This window comes from Typopeltis vanoorti, chromosome 5, assembly GCF_054136105.1.
Source record: "Typopeltis vanoorti isolate ZY-2024b chromosome 5, IOZ_Tvanoo_1.0, whole genome shotgun sequence".
Classification (NCBI taxonomy): Eukaryota; Metazoa; Arthropoda; class Arachnida; order Uropygi; family Thelyphonidae; genus Typopeltis; species Typopeltis vanoorti.
The window spans coordinates 34,991,294-35,013,532 of record NC_143553.1 but is presented as its reverse complement, the minus strand read 5'-3'; the positions used below and the strand labels follow the sequence as shown (position 1 = coordinate 35,013,532).

The 22,239-nt window shown below is 37.9% G+C and overlaps 1 protein-coding gene across 1 annotated transcript in view; it reads right to left on the bottom strand.

The window, feature by feature from the left end:
* The window catches only part of LOC150106310 (cancer-related nucleoside-triphosphatase), a 74,032-nt gene extending 57,936 nt beyond the window's left edge, over positions 1 to 16,096 (bottom strand). The window contains exon 1 of the mRNA XM_090392345.1: positions 15,972 to 16,096. Coding sequence (XP_090248471.1) covers positions 15,972 to 16,008 — 37 coding nt within the window. The 5' untranslated portion in view covers positions 16,009 to 16,096. The remainder of the gene's footprint in view (positions 1 to 15,971) is intronic.
* Between the last annotated feature and the right edge of the window lie 6,143 nt (positions 16,097 to 22,239).

Sequence of the window (22,239 nt, the reverse complement as noted above, 5' to 3'; positions counted from 1 at the left end):
TCACATCTGAATTTTTGTGCTCAGATCTGGTCACCAGTATTTGAAAGGCTGTTGAAAGATTATCAACTTAACACTTGAAAGATTTTTCATATGGGGAAGAAATAAATACAAGGACCATCCCTTGATGTTGCAAAAGTAGTGAATAAAAGAGTAAGAATTAAGTTTTTTTTGCATGGGGAGTGGTAAGAGCATGGAATGCATTGACTGAGATGGTGATGAAAGTGCAAATGGTGGACAATTCAAAGGAGTGGGAAAAATAAACCTTGTGTTGACTAGAATTGACCTCCCACAATGAATCTTGTGACTAATGAAAATCAAGATAATAATATGAAGTTTATTCTTCCATGAAGATTTTTCCTTTTACTTTCTGCAAAGCAAAAGAACTTTCTAGAATTTCCAGTGGCTTATTTGGTCTCTTTTCATAGCTTAACTTTCCATACCATGGCTATCAATTTCTGAGTTATCTACTGCTCATCCTCATACAATTATTACTACTTACATAAAAAGGATTAAAAACAAAAGGAAGGTAAAAGATCCAAAAGAGGACCTGAAAACCAAATCACAACAAGCGACACCAAACTGGACAGAATTGTTCGGACTCTCCAGGAACAGACAGAAGTGAAAAGAGTTCATTCGGCCTCATCATCATATTTTGAAACTCCTACTAATGTATTGGGATATTAAAATACTTGGAGATCTTGAGCATATAAATTTTTTTATGCGGTGAGTAGGTTTTGCATAATTTGATGGCCCCTGATTATGGTAATGCCTAAATTTCATCTGAGGACAGAAGAGAGCTGTATGCATGAGATGAACTGAATCTGAATATGGAAGGATGGAGAAATCTGGAAAGAATGTCATTCTCTGGACAACTAAGAGTATTAGTGTAAGGAAACTAGTTGTCAGTGTAGATGGTACAGGGTTGGTGTGGCCTCTAGTAGGAATAGTCACTTAGGAGAAGGGGGAATGTATGATGTAATACAGAGTCTGGAAAGAGAAACAATAGGTATAGAAATAGACAATAAATTGAAATTTCTTTACATGAATGCCAGGAGTATCAGTAACAAAGGAAAATGAATTGGTGGCACTGATAGCCTGAGCCTGTCCAAAGATCACTGGCTCATTGACTATATCACGTGGCTCAAGTGTGAAAACAGGATTAACATTCTTTGTTCTGGCTTCACCTTGTGATTATGCTAATGCACTGATGATGACCTCTAATTGAAATACGAGGGTGGTCTGAGAAGTTCTCGGCCTCGACCATAGATGGCAACACTATCGGCACGAGTTTTTTTTTTCTGAGTTGGTACATCTGTCATAAGCATCCATGTGAAATTGCAAGTCATTCTATCAAGTACAGCTAACCCTCGTATAACGCAGTCTACAAATTGTAGTAACCCTTTATCTTTTCATATATTTTTCACGCAGTGAAAATCAAATTTTATCTTCATTCAATTTGCGTCTGCCCATATCACGTATGTAGTTATAAGTAGCGAATTTATATTGGGGAAATACCCTTTAGCTTGGATGTATGTCAATTGTTTACGGTATAAAGTTGAAAATGTTGAAAATTGTCTTCGTTTTCTGCCAGGAAAGTGCATTAAAAATCATAAGTGTGTTAATCTCAAGCTGAGCGCTTTATTATCTGGTGAGTTGCATACAATATGTAACGCTTTTCTATGTACTTATTTTCATAGTAACCACTTAGAGGGCTTTTGCGATATGATTGAAAACAAAATGAATTAATTGATGACGAAACAGATTTAAATGAGGAGGAACTGGTACAATTAATAGATAACGTTGAACCAAATGGTGGGGAAAGTTCTGCCGAAGATTCTGATTGTCATGAATCCGTTAAAGAATTCAGTTTAAAGAAATTAACAGGATTGGACTTGGCAAGAAAGTTATTTTATGGATAACGATCCCTCAATGGAGTGCTCTGGAAAATCCACGAGACAATTGGATATTTGTTTAGCTCCATATTATGAACTTAATAAAAAATTGCAGCATAGTGGTAAGCAAGGTCTTATTACTGACTTCTTGATAACTAAACAAGCTGAAGTATGCAACGAGAATTATACAAAAGATGTGCAAGAGATTTCAAGTGATGACGATGTCCAGCCACTCGCAAATAAAGAACATCTATGAAATATTCGTTCTGAAGACAGTGATGACAATTAAAATATGCACTTTAATTTTATTTTGCCTAAAGCATTGTTGCATTATAGGCAATGAAGTTTACGTAAAATTTATAATATATATTTGTTTCATAGTTTACATGTTTTCTTAACTTACATGAATTACCTGAAGTAAATAAAAATATATTTTGTTGAGTGTGTCATTACTGTTTATTATTATCAAGAGAGACCTTCAGGGAATCAGAGACTCATCAAGGGAGGCCACATACTACACATGGCAGCTATCATACTTATTCTTGAATTCATTCACACTGCTTGCACTCACAATATCCAATGGCAATCCATTCCAACCACATCTGAGAGAAAAATCTAGCCTCACACCCTTCTTGGCAGTCTTCATTCTCAACTTCCAAGGATCCTTTCCCCACCCTCCATAAATTGAAATCCTGTATGACCTTACAGAAGTTTGTAAGTCTCAATCATATCACCCCTCTTTCTCCTGTTTGCTAGTGTCTGCAATCTACAAATTCTCACCCTGTCTTCATAATCAATATTCCACAATCCTGATATCATTTTTAACACTCTCCTTTGCACTCTCTCCATTATATCAGAATCACAACTGAAACCAGGAGACCAGACCTGCGCACAATAGTCCAAGTGAGGTCTTATCAAGGCTTGTAAAGAGGCAAAATAACATCCATATCTTTACATGTGAACGTCCGTTTCAGCATTGCAATTATCTTTTGAGTGTATTTGCAATCTTTGCCACATGGTCCATAAACTTCAACTTCCTATCTATTAACACTCTAAGATCCCTAGCCTCATCAGTTTCTTCTAGCTTAATCCCACCAATATAATACGATATTGGATATCTAATCATGCCGAAAGTGAATGATTTTAGATTTACTGACATTGAACTGACACCCATTTTCCCATGCCCACAATTCCAGCCTATTCAAATCATTCTGCAAAGACTGCATATCAGCAACATTCCTGATTACCCTACCTATCTTTGCATGATCAGCAAATAACTGTATGTCACTTGGCAAATCCTTCCCAATATCATTAATGTACAGATTGAATAACAGTGGACCAAGCACTGATCCTTGTGGTACACCACTTGTTACCTTAAACCTTGCAGACTCAGATCCTCAGTATACCACTTTTTGATATCTGTCAGTCAGCCATCCTCTCATCCATGCTAATATTGTATAACCCAAACCCATTTTCTCCAATTTATGCAGCAGTCTGCCATGCTGTATTCTGTCAAAAGTTAGCAAAATCCCAACGTATCATGTTGTATCCATTCCCCTTGTCTAGTTCAAAGTAACATTGTTATAGAATGTGAACAAGTTGCTAAAACATGACCTTCCCTTAGTAAACCCATGTTGTTCATCGCAACAACATGCGGGCCCTAACCAATTTTTCAAAAATCTTCACCACCACTGCTGAGATGCTAATTGGTCAATAATTGGATACATCGGTCTTTGCACAACCCTTGTGCAATGGAATTACCAGATATTCCTTCCATTCCTGTGGAATCTTTCCTGTTCTGAAACTCATATTAAACATCCTAGTCAAAGGAATGGCCAGTTCACGTTTCTCCTTCGTTTTCGATAATTAAGAAATGGGCTACTGAGTTTCAGAATCTCTGTACCAGCCTTGAAGATGATCCACGTGAAGGACGTCCAAAAAGTGCAACAAAACCAGAAATCATTGATCAGGTGCACGATATGGTATTGGATGACTGCCGCAAAGTGTGTGAAACTGCTGAGACTATAGGCATTTCAAAAGAACGTGTAGGATATATTTTGCATGAAAAATTGCAAATGAAAAATCTTTGCACAAGATGGGTGCTGCGCTTGCTCATGGCAGATCAAAAATACACTTGCATGAAAATCTCTGAACAGTGCTTTCAGCATTTTAACAAGAATAAAACTGATTTTTTGAGCTGATTGATTACTATGGATGAGACTTGGATTCACCATTACACACCAGAATCCAAAACAGTCAAAACAGTGGACAGAAGCCGATTGTTTCGCACCAAAGAAGACAAAGTCTGTTCCATCAGCAGGAAAGCTCATGGCATCGGTGTTTTTTTGGATGCTAAAGGCATTTTGTTTAATTATCTTGAAAAGGGTAAAACAATAACCGGGGAATATTATTCTGATCTTTTAACCAGACTACACAAACAAATTTGTGAGAAAAGACCCGGTTTGCAGAAGAAAAAAATCATCTTTCATCAGAACAATGCACCTGCCCACAAAGGTGTTCACCAATGGGAAAATTAAGGGATCTACACTATGAATTGTTGGCACATCCATCCTATTCCCCAGATTTGGCTCCCTCTGACTTCTATATCTTCCCAAAACTAAAACTCTTCTTCGCTGGTCAGTGTTTTTCTTCGAATCAAGAGGTGATTGCAGCTGTAAAGGGGTATTTTGCAGATCTTAGTGAGAACCACTACAAGGACGGGATAATGGCACTGGAGTACCGCTGGAATAAATGTATTAGTCTTAATAGGGATTATGCTGAAAAATAAAAATAATTTTGAAATTATTAATTCGTTTTTTTATCGTTAGGTAGAGAACCTTTCAGATCACCCTCGTATTTGCAATAATAAAATAATAAGGAATATAATAAGAAAATTATTATATTCTTGTGAACACGTGTATCTAATAAATGTGCTCAGATTTGATCACTGGGATTTGAAGGGGATAATTAACCTTGGAAAGGACACAGAGGCAGATAACAAATGATATCAGCATTGTACAATGTTATTTATGAGGATAGACAGAGCTTATGGACTGAAAAGTTTGCAACATAGGAGGAGAGGCGATATGATTGAGACATTTGAACTGTTGATAGTTTCGGTTGTTGACACTAGGAATCTTTTGTATGGTAGAACAATGGGAAGGAGCAAGGATGTTACAAATGGAAGTGGTGGGCAAGAGGGTAAGAAGTGGCTTTTTTGCAAAAAGGATGGTTGGACCATGGAATACATTACCTGATAGAGGAGTAGTGAGAGCATAAACAGTGAAGAGTAGTAATTATTATTATTATTATTCAGGCCTCCAAGGAGTCAAAAGAATCATCGAGGGAGGTCCTTCCTAAGACATAAAGTCTGTCAAGACTCATCGAGGGGAGGTCCCCCCCTGATAAACACAAAGTCTATCATACCACTCTTTAAACTCACTGACCGTTCTCCCTCCAACCACTCCATCAGGCAATGCATTCCATGGCTCAACCACCCTCCACACAAAGAAACCACTCCTTACCCTCTTGCTCACAGTTTCCTTTCGTAACTTCCAGGGATGGCCTCTTGTCATCACTCCTTCCTGCTGTTCAACCAAGCGAAAGAACTCCCCAGTGTCAACCCTGTAACCACCTCTCAACAGTTTAAAAATCTCAATCATATCACCTCTCCTTCTTCTATTCACCAAACTCTGCAGTCCACATTCTCTCACCCGATCCTCATAACTATCCTTGTACAGTCCTGAAACCATCTTTGTCATCCGTCTTTGTATCCTTTCCACAGTTAATTTATCCCCATCAAATCCTGGGGACCAAATCTGAGAACAATAGTCCAAGTGTGGTCTGATCAGAGACTTATACAACGGAATAACCCTCTTATCTCTGCAGGTCAGTGTCCTCATAATAGCAGCAATTCTCTGTGTTACCTTCACCACCTTTGCAATATGTCCCCTAAACTTCAGGTTTCTATCAATCATCAACCCCAGATCTCTTGTCTCCCCTACTTCCTCCAGTATAACTCCTCCCATAGAGTATGCAGCATCCCATCGATGTTTCCCAAACCTCAAGACCTTACATTTTGCTGCATTAAACTGACACCCCCATTCATTTGCCAATCTATCTAGCTTATTTAAATCCTCTTGCAGGGCTACCACATCTGCACTATTACTAATAATCCTTCCCAGCTTTGCATCATCTGCAAACAACTGAATATCCCCCTGCAATCCACTGGCTATGTCATTGATATAAAGGTTAAACAATATAGGTCCTAGTACTGAGCCCTGTGGGACCCCACTTGTAACCCTCTGCCTCCTGGAAAATGCTCCACCATACACAACTCTCTGATACCTATCAGACAGCCAATCCTGAATCCAGTTGACCAATCTGACATCCAGACCCATGTGCTACAACTTAAATATCAGCTTATCATGTGGCACCCTGTCAAATGCCTTCACCAAGTCTAAGAAAATTGCAGTATATGCCTTTCCCTCATCTAATGTTCTTGTAACTTTATTATAAAAGGCTAGCATATTGCTAAAACAAGAGCGTCCTTTCACAAATCCATGTTGATTCTCACATATAACATTACCCTCATCTGCCCAATGCTGTATATGGTCCCTCACTACTTTCTCCAAGATCTTAACAACCACTGATGACACACAGACTGGCCTATAATTAGACACTTCCAGTCTGTTACCACCCTTATGCAATGGCACAATCTTACCTTCCTTCCATTCCCTGGGCACCTTTGCCAAAGCCAGACTTTCAATGAAAAGCCACATTAAAGGCACTGTCAATTCCCTAGCACATTCTCTCAAAACTCGTGGTGAAATACCATCCAGTCCCACAGCTTTACTGACATCCAGAGTACTCAGTATCTGAAACACACTCTCCTCCTGTACCTCCAGACCTCGAACCAGTCCTATCCCTCTAGCATTAAAACTGACTCCTCTAGGATGAAATGCTCCAATAAAGTGTTCATTGAACAATTCCACTATGTCCTCTGCATCAGTCACTCTATTCCCATTTCTATCCCACAATATCATTCTTCCACAGTCATTTCTCCTCCTACTGGCCACATAGCTAAAAAATTCCCTAGGATTTTCTTTGGATCTTAGGGCCAATCTCCTCTCATATTCCAGTTTCGCTTTCCTTACCACACTAGTCACTCTTCTGGCCTGTGTCTTATATTCCTCATGCATCTCTTCACCTGTCTCCTTATATCTCTTCCATAGCCTCTTTTTCGTATGCAATTCCTGTTTAATATTGTTTGTCATCCACTTTACTCCAAATTGCGTCCTCTTCTTCACTCGTGGTATACAACTTACCATTCCTGATAACAAATATTCTTTCACAATTTCCCACACACTAGTGATATCCCGGCCTTCCAATTCCTCCCTCCATGAAACTTCCCGAAGTTCACGTCTGAGACTATTATAATCACCTGCCTTATAATTCCACATAAGTTCCCGTCTCTTTGATACTCCTGCATGTCTATTCATTTTCCAAGTCAACATCATATGGTCACTCTCTCCAACTGGTGGGAGAGACGTTAACTCAGTTATTATCAACTCTTCTGATGCTATAACCAAATCCAAAACTTTTGAACCTCTTGTTCCCTCTGTTACATGTTGCCTAAGACATTTGTCCCTCAAGAATTCTAGAAATTCCATTCCCCTATTGCTACATGCATCTTCCTCTCTCCAATTTATACTACTGAAGTTAAAATCTCCCATAACAATCATTCTTCTTGCACTTGCCAAACTTAGCTGTCTAAACATCTCCTGGTCCCCATCCTCTGTGCTCCTGGGTCTGTAGCAACACCCCACTAAATATCCTGTCTTGCCTACCTCTACCTCACACCATACGCTCTCAAAATCATTTGTCTCACTTCCTTCCAAATTCTCCACTCTTAGAGGACATAGGTCATCACTTATCATAAGCAGTACCCCACCACCACGCTTTCCCCTCCTATCCTGATGAAAAATGCTATACCCACGACTTCTATTCCTGTTGTTATATCCCTTTCTGTCAACCACGTCTCAGTGATCGCAATAATTTTTGGCCAGGCTGATGCTATCTGCGCCACCAATTCCTCTCCCTTATTCCGGATACTCCTGGCATTAGTATAAAGCATATAAATTCCATTGTTTCTATACCCAGCATTATCCCTTCTAGACTCCACTGGGCTCAGTGTTACCTGACATTGTCTCCCTTCTCCCAAGTATCCATTCCCACAAGAGGCCACCCCTGCTATCATCCTCCCTGGGACACAGAACAGCAATCTCTCCAGATGCCTACGTCCTTCCTCATTCAAATGTAAACGGTCTCTCGCATACAATTCCTCTCTTTCCTCAAACGCACTCCAAGCATCCACATATACCAGTCCTCTCTTGTCACACATTCTCGCTATTATGCCATTCAATATCACTGTTCTTCTGCTTAGCTCATCATTATCATACCTAGGTAACACGCACACTATTTTTCCTCTCTCCGTCTTCTTCCGTACAGTCTCAAGCAAAAATCTCATATCTCTCGCTGCCCGACATACATTACCACTCAAGTCATTCGTTCCTACCATCACAATCATCTCATCCACCCTTTCACCTTTCTTAATTGCCATAGCCACCCTTTCTATTGATCCTGCTGGCAAACACTCCTCACGCATCCTATCTTGAACACCACGGATCATTGAGTCGCCATACATTATACCTCTTACCATTCCCTCGCTCCTATTGTTTCCATTCTCTCCTCTTCTTTCATTCCCATACCTCTCTCCCATTCCCTCTCTCCTACTGTTTCCATTTTCTACACTTCTAGCACTTCCATATCCCTCTCAATTTTTTCTGTCTCTCCTACTACTGTTTCCATCCTCTCGTCTTCTAGCATTCCCATACCTCTGCTAAAACAAGAGCTAAACGCTAAAACAAACGCTAAAACGCTCTTGTTTTAGCAAATTATGACAGACTTTGTGTTGTCTAGTATGAGTCCCCCACAATTAAATTTTGTGACTTTGTGGAGGTCCTGAAGAAAATCAATAAAAATTTTGCTAATAGTACAGTAGGTTCATGCACCTCCAATTATCACAATTTCATAAACTGTATTTCTTTGGTATTTTTAGTGGCCCTAGTACTGAACCATGAGATAATCCACTAGTCACCATCATTCGCCTAGATTCCTCAAGGTAATTCAATCTTATCATTTCCCATCTCCTTTATATTTAATATTCCAGTGGAGTTGAATATTAAATTAAATTTTGCAAGCTTTAGTCAAAGAAGTTGTCCTGTTTCTTAATTTATTTGGATTTAAACAATATTTCAATTTTTAGAAGCTTATGGGTTGTTAGCATACAGAATTCTTGTTCTGGGATTGAACCTTTTTATAACATCCAGACATGGTTTTACGTATAAACTTAAGCATTTCCTCTGATGCAGATGCTAAAGTTATACTGCCAACAGAGGAAATGCTTAAGACAGGTTGTTTTACCATAGGAAGATGACATTTTTATTTGAATGGATCCACAAAAATGAAGACTCCATAGCATTATGTATTACAACTTTATGCATTATGTATTACAACATTATGTTAGAACTCAGTGGTTGGAACAAAGAGCTAATGATCCAAAAATCTCACTTTGAAGAACAAGAACTTTTTCATCATTTCAGGCATGTAATAAGCAGAGTGGTAGTCTCGCACCAGGTGTTAATATTTATCTACTACCTCAAAACAATTCATAAACATTTGTGCTTGCAGAGATTTGAACCCATTACCTGTTGATTGGAGAGAAGATGCACCACTAGGCCAACAATATGGGAAAGGCCAGGTTACAAAATTCCATACCAAAGTATTACCATAAAGAAAACTTGAGTTCTGTTTGGGTCTTATATCATTATGAAGTGAATAATTTTGCAAATAAACACAAGCAGCATTTCTTAAGATGCATATTTATATAAATAAATGCAAGTAAATAAATACAATTAGCATTTCGGGTCAAAGCTGTATAACTGAGAGGAAACCTCCACATAGCCTTTAAAGGAATGCGGAGAACCGACCAGGGCTTCTGACCTAATGTCCAATCCTCACCTTCTCGTGGTGCACCCTGTTGGGTATCTACTTTGATACTGAACGAACGAGGATGGGCTGGCAATTTGGGGTTTAGCTGACCAAATTGTATTCTTATTGGTTAAACCAAAATAAAAAACGAGGGTACAACATGACAATATTTCATAACGGCTGGGGCGTCGCCCGGTAAAACAAGGCCCCCGTTGTTTTCGCCAGGGAACCAGGGTGAACAGCGAAAAGTCAGCTACTGGAACAAATCTGAAAACAAACCCCAACTCAAAATCACCAGAGTTAAAGATCGGTACTATCAACGTAAGAAGCCTGAATGGCAAAGAAATGGAGCTAGCTAAGGAATTAGATAAGTACCAGATCGACATAATAGGGGTGACTGAAACAAAAAAGACCAAAACTGGTGAGATCTTTCTGAGCAATAAATACAAAATGTTATATTCAGGCAATGACAATCAAGGAAAAGAAGGAGTAGCCATAGTATTCAACACAAAATACAAGGCTAATCTTCTTGAATGGCAGTCAGTCTCAAGTAGAGTAATGTGGGCAAATATGAGAATGGGGAACTGGACAATGAGACTTATTTGTGCCTATGGTCCCACAGAAGGTTCTACTAAGGTAGAAGTGGAGGAATTTTTTGACGCTCTAGAAAAAGCAACTGACACAATGAAAAAGGAAAAGTTGATCCATGTTGGGGATTAAATAGCAGAGTAGGAAATGATTGTGAGACATACAAAAATATTTTGGGAAAATTTGGAGAAAAGAGCAAAGCTAATAATAATAGCAAATAACTGTTGGATTTCTGCTCAGGACATGGGCTGGTTATTACTAACACCATGTTCCAAAATAAAAATGTGCACAAATTCATATGGAGAGAAGAGGCTAGGAATAAGAAAAGTCTCATTGACTATGTTATTGTTGATAGTGATGTTTTCTCCCTGGTGCAGGACACCAGAGTGTACAGAGGATTTGAAATTGAAAGTGATCACTATTTAGTCTTGAGCAGGATAAAATTGAATTTCATATTGAAAAGAATAACATGTAAGAAACTTTTAAAGCGAATAAAAGTTGAGCAGCTCTCAGATGTGAGCTGTAGACTAAAATACAGAAAGATTATTGAAAATAAAATAAAAGAGTTTGAGAACAGGAATCAAACCTTGGAGATTCAGTGGCAAACTCTAAAGAAAACATTGATGGATTCTGCCAGAGAGGCATGTGGTGAGGTTGTGTGCAAGGATAAAAAAAATCAGAACTCCCTGATGGACACAGGAAGTTAAAGAGGCAGTGAAGGAAAAGAAGAAAGCATATCAAAAGTTCCTGGCAAATAAGTCAGCTTTTACTCTTACAGAATACAGAGACAAATGTAAGAAAGCTAAACAGTGTGTAAAACTAGCTAAACAAAAGTCATGGGAGGACTTTGGCAAGAATATAGAACATAAATATCAAGAAGGTGGCAAAATATCCTGGAGGTTGTTGAAGAAGCTTAGGAATGGAGGAAAGAGTGCTGTAAAAGGAGTTAGAGATGATAAAGGTGACATGAAAACAGGAGAAAAAGATATCCTTGAAGTATGGAGTAATTACTTTGAAAAACTGCTAAATGAAACAAGCAGTGATGACAGCACAGTGATAAAAAACACTGACCAGGCATGCAGTCAGGAATACATATCCATACTTGAAGTAGAAAAAGCCATCAAAGGCTTGAAATGTGGAAAGGCAGCAGGAGTAGATGATATTCGACCAGAAATGCTGAAGTATGGTGGTATAAAAGTCTTACAGTGGCTGCACTGCATAGTTCAGAAAGCCTGGACAGAGGGACGAATTCCCGATGATTGGAGTAGAGCTCTCATAGTACCCGTATATAAAAAGGGAAATAAAACTGAATGTGAGAATTACAGAGGTATTTCCCTACTGAGTGTTCCTGGTAAGATCTATGCAAGTATACTTGAGAAACGGATGAGAAGAATTGTGGAAGAAAAGCTTGGTGAAGAACAAGCTGGATTCAGGCCAAATAGAGGCTATCAGGATCAGATCTTCACTTTACGACAAATAGTCGAGAAGGCATGGGAATATAACAAAGATCTGTATTTAAGTTTTGTCGATTTGGAAAAGGCATATGACAAGGTGCCAAGAGAGAAGCTATTCAATACGCTGCAGTTATATGGTGTCAATGGGGCATTATATCAAGCAATACTTAGTCTTTATCTGAGTTGTAAGTCAGCAGTTAGAATTGAAGGAAGTACAGGAAGATGGTTTAATGTTAAATCTGGTGTGAGACAAGAATGTACATTATCCCCTCTGTTATTCATTATCTATATGGATCACATTATGAAGGAAAGTGGTATTAAACCTGATATCAAAATTGGGGATGTTAATGTCAGCTCTTTGCTTTATGCGGATGATGTTATACTTCTAAATAAATCCGCTACAAGTCTGCAAGATTCTCTGACTAAATTGAATAGCTGTTGTAATAGATATGGTATGAAGGTCAGCAATAAAAAGACAATGACAATGAAAATAGGCAGAATCATTGAAAATGTCAACTATGTTGTGAATGGAGAACCTGTGGAACAAGTAAAACATTTCAGCTACTTAGGCACAATTTTTACTGAAGATGGTAAATTAAATATAGAAATAGACAACAGAATCAGCAAAGCTGGTATGGTGGGAAGTCAATTGAATAAATTCATATGGAATAAGAGAGAAATTAGTCGGAACACTAAATTAGCTGTATACAAGACAGTGTTCAAACCAGTTTTAACTTATGGATCTGAGAGCTGGGTCAGAAGTAAAACACTTGACCAAAGACTAGAGACCGCAGATATGAGAGTCCTGAGAAAGATTAGAGGCGTGAATAGATGGCATCAATGGCAATATCATATTAAAAATGAGGATATTAGGAAAGAAATTGACATTGTCAGCATCCAGGAATGCATTAGCAGAGCTAATCTAAGGTGGTATGGTTACTTAAATAGAATGTGAGAGGAAAGATTAGCAAAACAAGTGTTCTCTGCCAGGTTGGCAGGAAAACGACCCAGAGGAAGACCAAGATATAGGTGGATTGATACGGTACAAAGTGCCTTAGACGATAGAAATATAAGATCTGATAATGTTGGAGTCTTGACAAGTAACAGACTGATTTGGAGGAAAATTGTAGATAGGAAGTTAGTAATGATGTAATTTTTTCATGTAGTACTGTCATATCCTGTACACCCCTTGAGGGTGCATGGCAGGAATTTGATGATGATGATAAGATGCATATTTATATAGCATTTCACTAGAATGTTTCAGAGATCACTAGTGGTGTACTGCAGGGATCAATTTTGGGACCATAGTTGTTCAAAATTTGATATATTGAATATGATATTATGTCAATGATATTGGGATAGATTTAACTAGTGATATACAGCTGTTTGTAGAGGATGCAAAATTGGGGAGAGCAATGCAAATTCAAGATGTTATGGCCTTACAGGAAGACTTGAATAGATTGCATCAATGGGCAGGTTAGTGGAACAACCAGTTCAATGTTGCAAAGTGTAAAGTTCTGAGATTTGGTAAGCAACGATGGGATGCAAAGTATACACTCGATTAGGAAACTTTAAATGAAGTAGAGGAGATGAGAGATCTAGGAGTGATGGAGGACAAGGACCTGTAATTCAGAGGCCACATTCCATAAGTGTAAAGACATCACATCAGATAATGGAAAAGATGCAGAGGATCCTGCCATGCAGAAATAGAGAGGTTATGATGCAATTGTATAAGGCCTTAGTCAGGCCTCATACAGATTATTGTGCACAGATTTGGTTGCCATGCTTTCATGGTTACAAAGATGTGTTGGAAAGGGTCCAGAGAAGATTCACAAAGGTGGTCAGTGGTCTTTGGAATGTGGAATATGAGGACAGATTGAGAGCATGTAAGTTGCAAAGCCTCATGAAAATGAGGAACGGGTGAGGGATGGATATGATTGAGACATATAAGCTAGTGAGGGATTATCATCAGGTTGACATGAAAGAAATTTTTCATAGAATGGGAGAGGGGGACAGAACAAGAGGCTATCATTGAAAACTGTATAAGGAGGGAGTGAGGAGAAGGTTGAGTGCTGTATGATTTGCATGGAGAGTGGAATGCATTGTTTGAGTGTGTTGTGAATATAGATACAATGAATCAGTTTAAGACATGGTTGGATGAGCATTGTGTGTAATAGTGTGTACCTCCCACAATGAGTTTCTGACTACATGGAGGTCAGATGTTAATAATAATAATGTGCATGGGAACTAGCAATGTTACTGACTAGGCTCTTTAATTTAAGTCTCAGCTATGTAGAGTTCCAAGGGAGTGGAAAGAGGGTAAAATAAGTGAGGTTCTAAGACTGCATTATCAAATTATAGACCAATCAGTATCTCAGATGTGGTGGTAAAAGTACTGGAAAAATTGGCCAAAAGGGGAATTCAAGAATGGGTAGATAAAAGTATGATACTGTATAAGGGGTAACATGGCTTTGTAAGGGGTCGGTAATGCCTTAGTAATTTATTATCTTTTTATAATAGAGTAACAGCAGAGTTGCATAAAAGAAATGGCTATATGGTGATTCTATGGATTTTGCAAAGGCATTTAATAGAATATCACATGGAACTCTGGTTTGCAAATGGAGTTCTATGACGGCTGCTGGATAGATATCAAAAAGTGGTATATGGAGAGATAGAATTGAGGCATAAACAGGTGACTAGTGGTGTGCCAAGGTTCACTGCAGAGTCCATTCCCATTTAATTTGTACATAAATGATATAGAAAATAACTTGAAAGGACTTAAAACAAATAAACTTGAAATAACTTAAAATAAATAAACTTGAAATAACTCAAAATAAATAAATTTGGAATAACTCAGCTGTTTGCTGATGATGCAAAATTAGGTTAATCACTGATAGTTAATCAAGGCAATGTGTAAAGCTTGCAGGACAATTTAAATAGACTGTCAGTATGGGCAAAAGATAATGGATACCAGTTCAATGTGGAAAAATGTAAAGTTATGCATTTTGGGATAAAGCAGATTATCACTGTACTCCACAAAATAGAGGAAGCTAGAGTTCTGGGGGTGTGATAGATAGAGAGTTAAAGTTTAGAAGACATATTGCTAAGTTTGCCTAAGTAGCCGAAAAGATTACTTGGCTATTGATGAACACACTAACAAGTAGAGATAAGGAAGTTGTTATTCCTCTTTATAAGGCCTTGATACATCCACATCTGGATTACTGTGCTCAAGTCTGGTCTCTTGGGGATGTTGAAGCAGTGGAGAAGATCCAAAGGTGAGTGGTCTGTGGAATGTTCTCCACAGACTATTCACACGAAGATAGATTGAGGGTGTGCAGATTTCAGAAATTGACTGTTAGGAGAAAAAGAGGGAGATATGATAGAACCATGTAAGTCTTAAGGGGTTTTATGGGATTGATGCAGGGAAATGTTTCAGCACTTGGCTAGAGGGGCCAGAGCAAGAGATTGTCCCTGGAAGTTTAATAAAGGTGTTAGTAGGGATGTGAGGACTACATTTTTTGCTTGGAGAGTTGTGAATGAGTGGAATGGGTTGCTAGAGTCAATTGCAAGCGCTTTGTCTGTTACTAATTTCAAGGAGGGGCATGATAAATTAGGTCTCCGTGGAGCCGTACAATAACAATAATTTAGTATTTATATATAGCAAATACATGCATAAATAAATAGTTTCTCGGTATTAGAGGAACACTGCGAGTGCACACACACAGAACACATTTTGTGGCAGTGCATAATTTGAATCTCGAAAAGTTAAATGCTGAATGAAAACATTTACCTAAAAGCTGCTTTGTGCAAGAACGTGCATATTAACAAATTAACATACTTTTGAGTGGGTGGGAAGGAGAGTCTGCAAAACGCTACAAGTGAATTAAATTTACTTTAGCATTACATTTGCGTTAAACATTATAATGCAACTGCATTTTAAGAGACTTAATGAAATTTCGAACTTTAACACATAACAGTAAAATACCTGGCGTGCCAGTTAAGAGTATGTGTCTCACTTCCATCACACCAAAATACACTGTAAAAATTATTTATTACACAACATCAGTGTTTCTCAAACTTCAGATATCCGCGGCCCCTTCTTAAATTTTCATTATTATCAAGTACCCCCTAATTAATAAATTTAAAAAATTAATTAATTAATTAAAACAACGAATAAATTAATTTAAAATATTAAAAAATTAAATATCTATTTTATTTGAATTTATATGTTCACGTAAACAAAAAATATGATTTATTTTTAATAGAACAAACTTTATAAAAATACTATAAAGTTTTACTTACTTGAAATAATTTACCATCAATGAGAGGAGTGAAATTGCTTATGGTGAGATAAAATTTCAGCAAAATTTGGCTCTATAGTTGTTAATTTCAATCTCAGATGCGGTTCGACATCTATAATGCGATTCCTCTTCTCCGTCTTAATATCTACAAGGGCCGACAATCCAACTTCGCACAGATATGAACTTGGAAATAGAAAAATGAACCTTAGAGCTTTATTTGTTAATTCAGGAAATTCATTCTGTATTTGTAGCCAAAATGATGATAACGTATACTCGCTGTATTTATTTTTTAGGAAACCATCAGAAGCTAGTTTTAAAAGTTGTTCTTCTTCTATTGACGATAGACCCTTTGGCATAAATTTGTTTTTATTGAAAGGATATCTTATCCACTCAATATTAATGTCCAATTCAGGGAAATACTTTTCTAGGTCCATTTGTAAGCTTTTTAAATGCTGCATGATAGTAATTTTCATATCATCATCAATTTGTTCAATTGAACTTGCGAGCAATTCATGAAGCGATGGAAACTCGTCAAATTCTCCATTACCAACCAGCTTTTGCCATAACTTCGTTTTTGCCAACGTGGCGTTCACTTTATCTTGGATATGAAATATAGAAATGTCCTTGCATTGTAAAGATAAATTAAGACTATTTAATACAATAAATATATCTGCCAGGTATGCTAATTGACAGCCATTTCCAATTATGTAAATACTTTTTCAATTCAAACTTTTCATCAAGAAAACCTTGTAGTTAATTCCGAAGTTCAAATAAACGAGTAAGGACTTTTCCACGAGAAAGCCAACGAACATCGATATGGAAAAGAAGTTGTGTATAGTTGCTTCCCATTTCTTTGCAAAGTTGAGAGAAAAGTCTGGCGTTTAGAGGACGGCCTTCAATATACAGTGTACCTTGGATTGCGAGTAACTTGGTCTGCGAGTGTTTTGCAAGACGAGCAAAATTTTTTAATAAATTTTAATTTGATAAACGAGCGATGTCTTGCAATACGAGTACTGTATTACCTCTACGTTTTGTGTCGAGCGCGTGATCACAAGCCGCTCAGGATTGTGGGTAATCGTCTCGCATGCGCGGTCTCAGTCGGCATACCTCATTCATATAGTCAACATTCGTGCTAGCATTGTGACCACGTGTGTGTGCGTAAAGCATTTTTTTATTTTGTGTCCAAATATAGTGACTGTTCTTTATTAACTGTACTACGACAATAGCCCCAATGAAGAAAAGGATTGAAAGTGGCATCCATAGTGTTGTGAGGCACGGAGAGGCTGCGAGTTCGGACGCAAAGGCAGCTATGGCGTTCGTTGCCGAGTTTCAGAAGCTCATGATTTTCCGAGTGTTACTTGCCGCAGCAAGTTTTTAATTGCGATGAGACAGATAGCAGTGATTCCGTTAGTGACAATGAAAGTCGTCCTATCCAATACAATTAATTGTATTTACTGTAATATGTAATTGTGATGTAATTAATAAATTCGATTACATTATGTATTTTGTATTAATCATTTTTATATGAATATTTATGAGTTTTGGAACGAATCATCTGAGTAACTATTATTTTTTATGGGGAAATTCGCTTTGATATACGAGTGCTTTGGATTACGAGAACGTTTCCGGAACGAATTATGCTCGCAAACCAAGGTACCAATGATTTTTACAGCTTCACCAAGAACGTTTCTTAGGTCTGTAGACATCATATGTGTAGCCAAAGCCTCCCTGTGTATGCAGCAGTGTGTCGACTTTGCATTTGGTGCAACAGTTTGAATCCTTGAAACAAGTCCTTTTTTAGATCCGACCATGGAATTCGCTCCATCTGTGCTTATTCCAACACTTTTCCAATCAAGCTTGCTTTGACGCATAAAGGTATTTATACTGTTGAATATTTCTTCTGTTGTATGTTCTGGCAGGGTTGGCAATATAAAAGGTCGTTATGAATTTTTTGATTTTTTTCGTACCTAACGAACACAAGATCTGTAATGTCGGTGGATTCATCTACCTGTAACGCATAATAACGACTCTTACGTATATCGGATAACAATGTTTATTTTATATTTTCAGCCATTTCAGTGATTCTTCGATGAACGGTACTATTTGAAAGGCAAATCCGATCAAAAGATCTTTTTGCATTATCTCCGATCATAATTTCCGCTATTATTTTTGCTGCAGGCTTGACCAAAGTTTCACCAATTGTTTCCGCTGCACCACTTTTTGCTATTAATAGCGACACACGATATGAAGCTTCTAAAGGCTTCATATTATCACCACCTGACACGATCGACATCACTTTTTGAGATTCTTTTAAATTTTTTAGTTTATTTTGAAAAAATTCGACAGGTTTGTCCTTGCATTCATTAAGTTTCGATTCAAAATGGCGATTTAAATTACATGGTTTCATGCTTTCATTTTTTAAAGTTGCACCACAAATTACACATAACGGAATAGGTTCTTCATTTCCCGTCCATGAAAATCCACATTTCAAGTAATTTATATCGTACTTACGAAGTTTTCTCATCTTCTTCCTAGTTGGTTCTTTAGAGATGTTAGATGACACACACTTATCAATTTCACTTGATCCAGATACAATATCAACATTTTCTTGTTGCTGACAGCTACTTGTATCTACTATGTTCCTCTCTTTTGCGCATTTTAAAAATCCAGTCTTTAACCAGTGATACATACTTAAGAATTTGAAAGCTAAAAAAAATTACCATATTTAACAAAGTCCTTCAACAAATGGCTAGTGAAAGCAGAACTCGAAACAGACAGCAATGGTAGGCTAGTAGAGATAAAGCAGCTCTGAAGACGTTCATATGATTGGTGCGGTATTAACAAAAGATAGCGCTACTAATTGACAAAGGCAAGCCGACAGTTCAGTTGAAATGCTAATTCTCTTCATCCGAATTCCTTATATAATATCTGAAACATATTCACTATATATTTCTTAGTTTTAACACGTTCACTCAAACAAAACCATATAGTTTTGATTGTCTACTATACAGCATTTTATATGGGAGGGGTAATGCGATTCATTAGTTAGTGTCGGTTCTTATCCCAGTTGTCTCTAATTGCACTGTTTGTCGAGAAACATTACACAGCCTGCAGATGTCCCTGTACCTTATTCAGTGATACAATAAGAACGTTTTACGATCTCAAACTTAAATTTTATTCCATGCATTAATGATGCATAGCCAAAAATTGCCACGGACCCCCGGGGGTCCGCATACCACACTTTGAGAAACACTGCACTACATATACAAACTACTGCAATAAAAACACGCGCCTCCATAGTTGAATACAGTGACAGCTGACGACACTGATTAATAATAGGGAATGGATTAATAAATGAGATAAAGGGTAAGGGTAAATACATGGTGTTTCAAAAAGAATGTTCCGATTTGAAAATTGTATATTTTGTACATATGTACATTGCATATTTGTAATTGTGGTGAGTGAAACTTTAGGCCTTACTTCATAATTGGGAATTTATTTTGTAACTGTACAACATTTTCATTATTAAATATAATTATGTGAAATCGGGTCATTCTCTTTGAAACACCCTACATACCAAGTTTAACAATATGTTGTTCCTCGACTTTACGACGTATATTCAAGAGGCCATTAACAGAATATGCTGGCCTCGTTGGCGTATCCGCTCTCCAGCCAAAAGGCTGCGAATTCGAATCCTGCCGTGGGCATGGATGTTTGTGATAGTCTGTGAAATTACTAGTAGTGATGATCGGTGGTAGATGGCGTTGGTGTAGACAATAATTGTAGTGACTTGCTGTTGTAGTTGGTGGATTGAGTGGCGGAGACAGAGAGTTGTAGAGCAGATGTCCTCCCTCGATGAGTCTTTGGACTCCCTGGAGGTGTTACATAATAATAATAATAATAATAATATTATTATTATTAATAACACATTCAGAGAATATCATCACTCTTCTGAATCCCATGGTTCAAGGTGCTATAACCGCCTTCGAGGCAATATTTAAAGAACACTAAGAAATACTCAAGTTGTTGATACTAGAGAGATTAAAGAAACCCTCGGAGATTTTGGAAAGAATGTAATATCTTGTATTCAGAAGGATAGCTAAGCGTTTAGTGCCCTTAGCAAATTCGTAGATAGCGCCAATTATAGTGAGACAGTGTCCATAATTATCAATATATCTTGCCATCAAGACCGTCCTTCTGACATTGGTCTTACCAACTGCCAATTCGGTAAAGCGTTCATTTTACAAAGAAATTCAGAATGGAGTACCTAAATCTATGGAAATACTGGTTTCCATAAATTAAGGAACAAGGAGAAACATCATGACAACTCCAAAACTACATGATTTTTTATGCAATTCGGTGAGTAGTAGTATGAAATGAGATGGGAAAGAAACACCCAGAAAAAAAAGGAAATACAGTTTAATTCAATAATAAATGGGTACTTGAAGCCAATCGTCAATAACGAAAAGCCATATTAAGATTGTTAAAACACTCAATAAGGAATGTGGCCATCTTTCACATCAATACAGCGATCGCAACGTTTCATACTGTTCATAGTGGTGTCCAAGAGCTCAGTTGGTAATAATAACCAATGTTTCTGCAAAGCATTCCTAAGCCCCTCAGTGTTTTGAGGAGAGGTGATAGCAATAACACACTTACCCAGAGCATCCAATACATCGTAAATGGGATTAAGGTCAGGAGTCATGGCTGGCCAGTCCATGGATACAATAGACTCTTCTAGAAGATATTGGTGCAGTAGCTTCGCTCGATGAAGACGAGCATTAACTTTCTGTTGCTTAAATGATTCTCCTATCGTACCAGCGTACGGACGAACATAGGTGTCCAGGACCTCATCTCTATAACTCGCAGTATTCAGGCTTGAAGGAAGAAGCACACAGAGGTCGGGACCTCCAACAAATGAGATGTCTCCTCAAACCATCACTCTACTTTCATCGCAACAGTCCCTTTCAGGTATATCAGAGGGGATGATAACATGTCCCTAGTTCTCTCCGGATCAGAGCACGCCTTGTATCACTTTATACACGAAATCGGTACTCATCATTAACGATACCGACCCGCATTGATCTTGGGTAGTTAACCTGAGCCTTGCCCATTTCAAACGTTCTCTCCTGGGGCATAGAGATCAAACAGATGACTGGTTGCTGCCTAGCATTTGGGCCATTTTCATGAAGACTTCTGTGCACAGTGGAAATTGATAACAACACTCTGGTCTGACTTCGTGTCAGTTACACGAACACTGGTATCTGTGGCGGATTCGAGGTAACATTCCTGCTTCATCGAGCAGATAATCACAATATCGGTCAACTAGTAGCGTGCAGCCTTCTTTCACTGTCTCTGAGATTGTTCTCAAATTATTCTACAGTCTAAGGACTACTAAACGACTCGCATCCAACCATCTATGCCTCACTTTGGGAGACTTCATTCTTACGATGGCTCGCCACCTGGACTGATTGGTTAAATTAGGTCTTGCAGCCGAATACAAAAATTTTGCTATCACGAAACATTTTGTTCTCACTCCTGAAATGAGATGGAAAAACCACTCCAATATACTCATTCTTATGCTTACCTCATTTACATATATGGCTGACAGCACCACTCATTAATATATGATAACCAGATTCAGTGTTAATTTTTACATAGCATACATGGCTTTAATATGTTTCTTTAACTTCCTCCGAAGTTATCGCGGTTTTGCTCGTTAATTTATGAAAACCAGTGGATATATAAATGCACTCTCATTTATCATAGTGGTGGTTGGTTGGTGGTAGTGGCGGTGTGTGTAAATGATGATCGAAGAAATCCTGTGAAGTTGTTGGGATTCAATGGCGGAGAAAAAGCGTTAGAGAGTAGAGTGACCCCCCCCCCGCTCAATGAGTCCTCGGAGATGTCATGCAATAATAATAATAATTCTGGATATGTTTTTTGGACGAT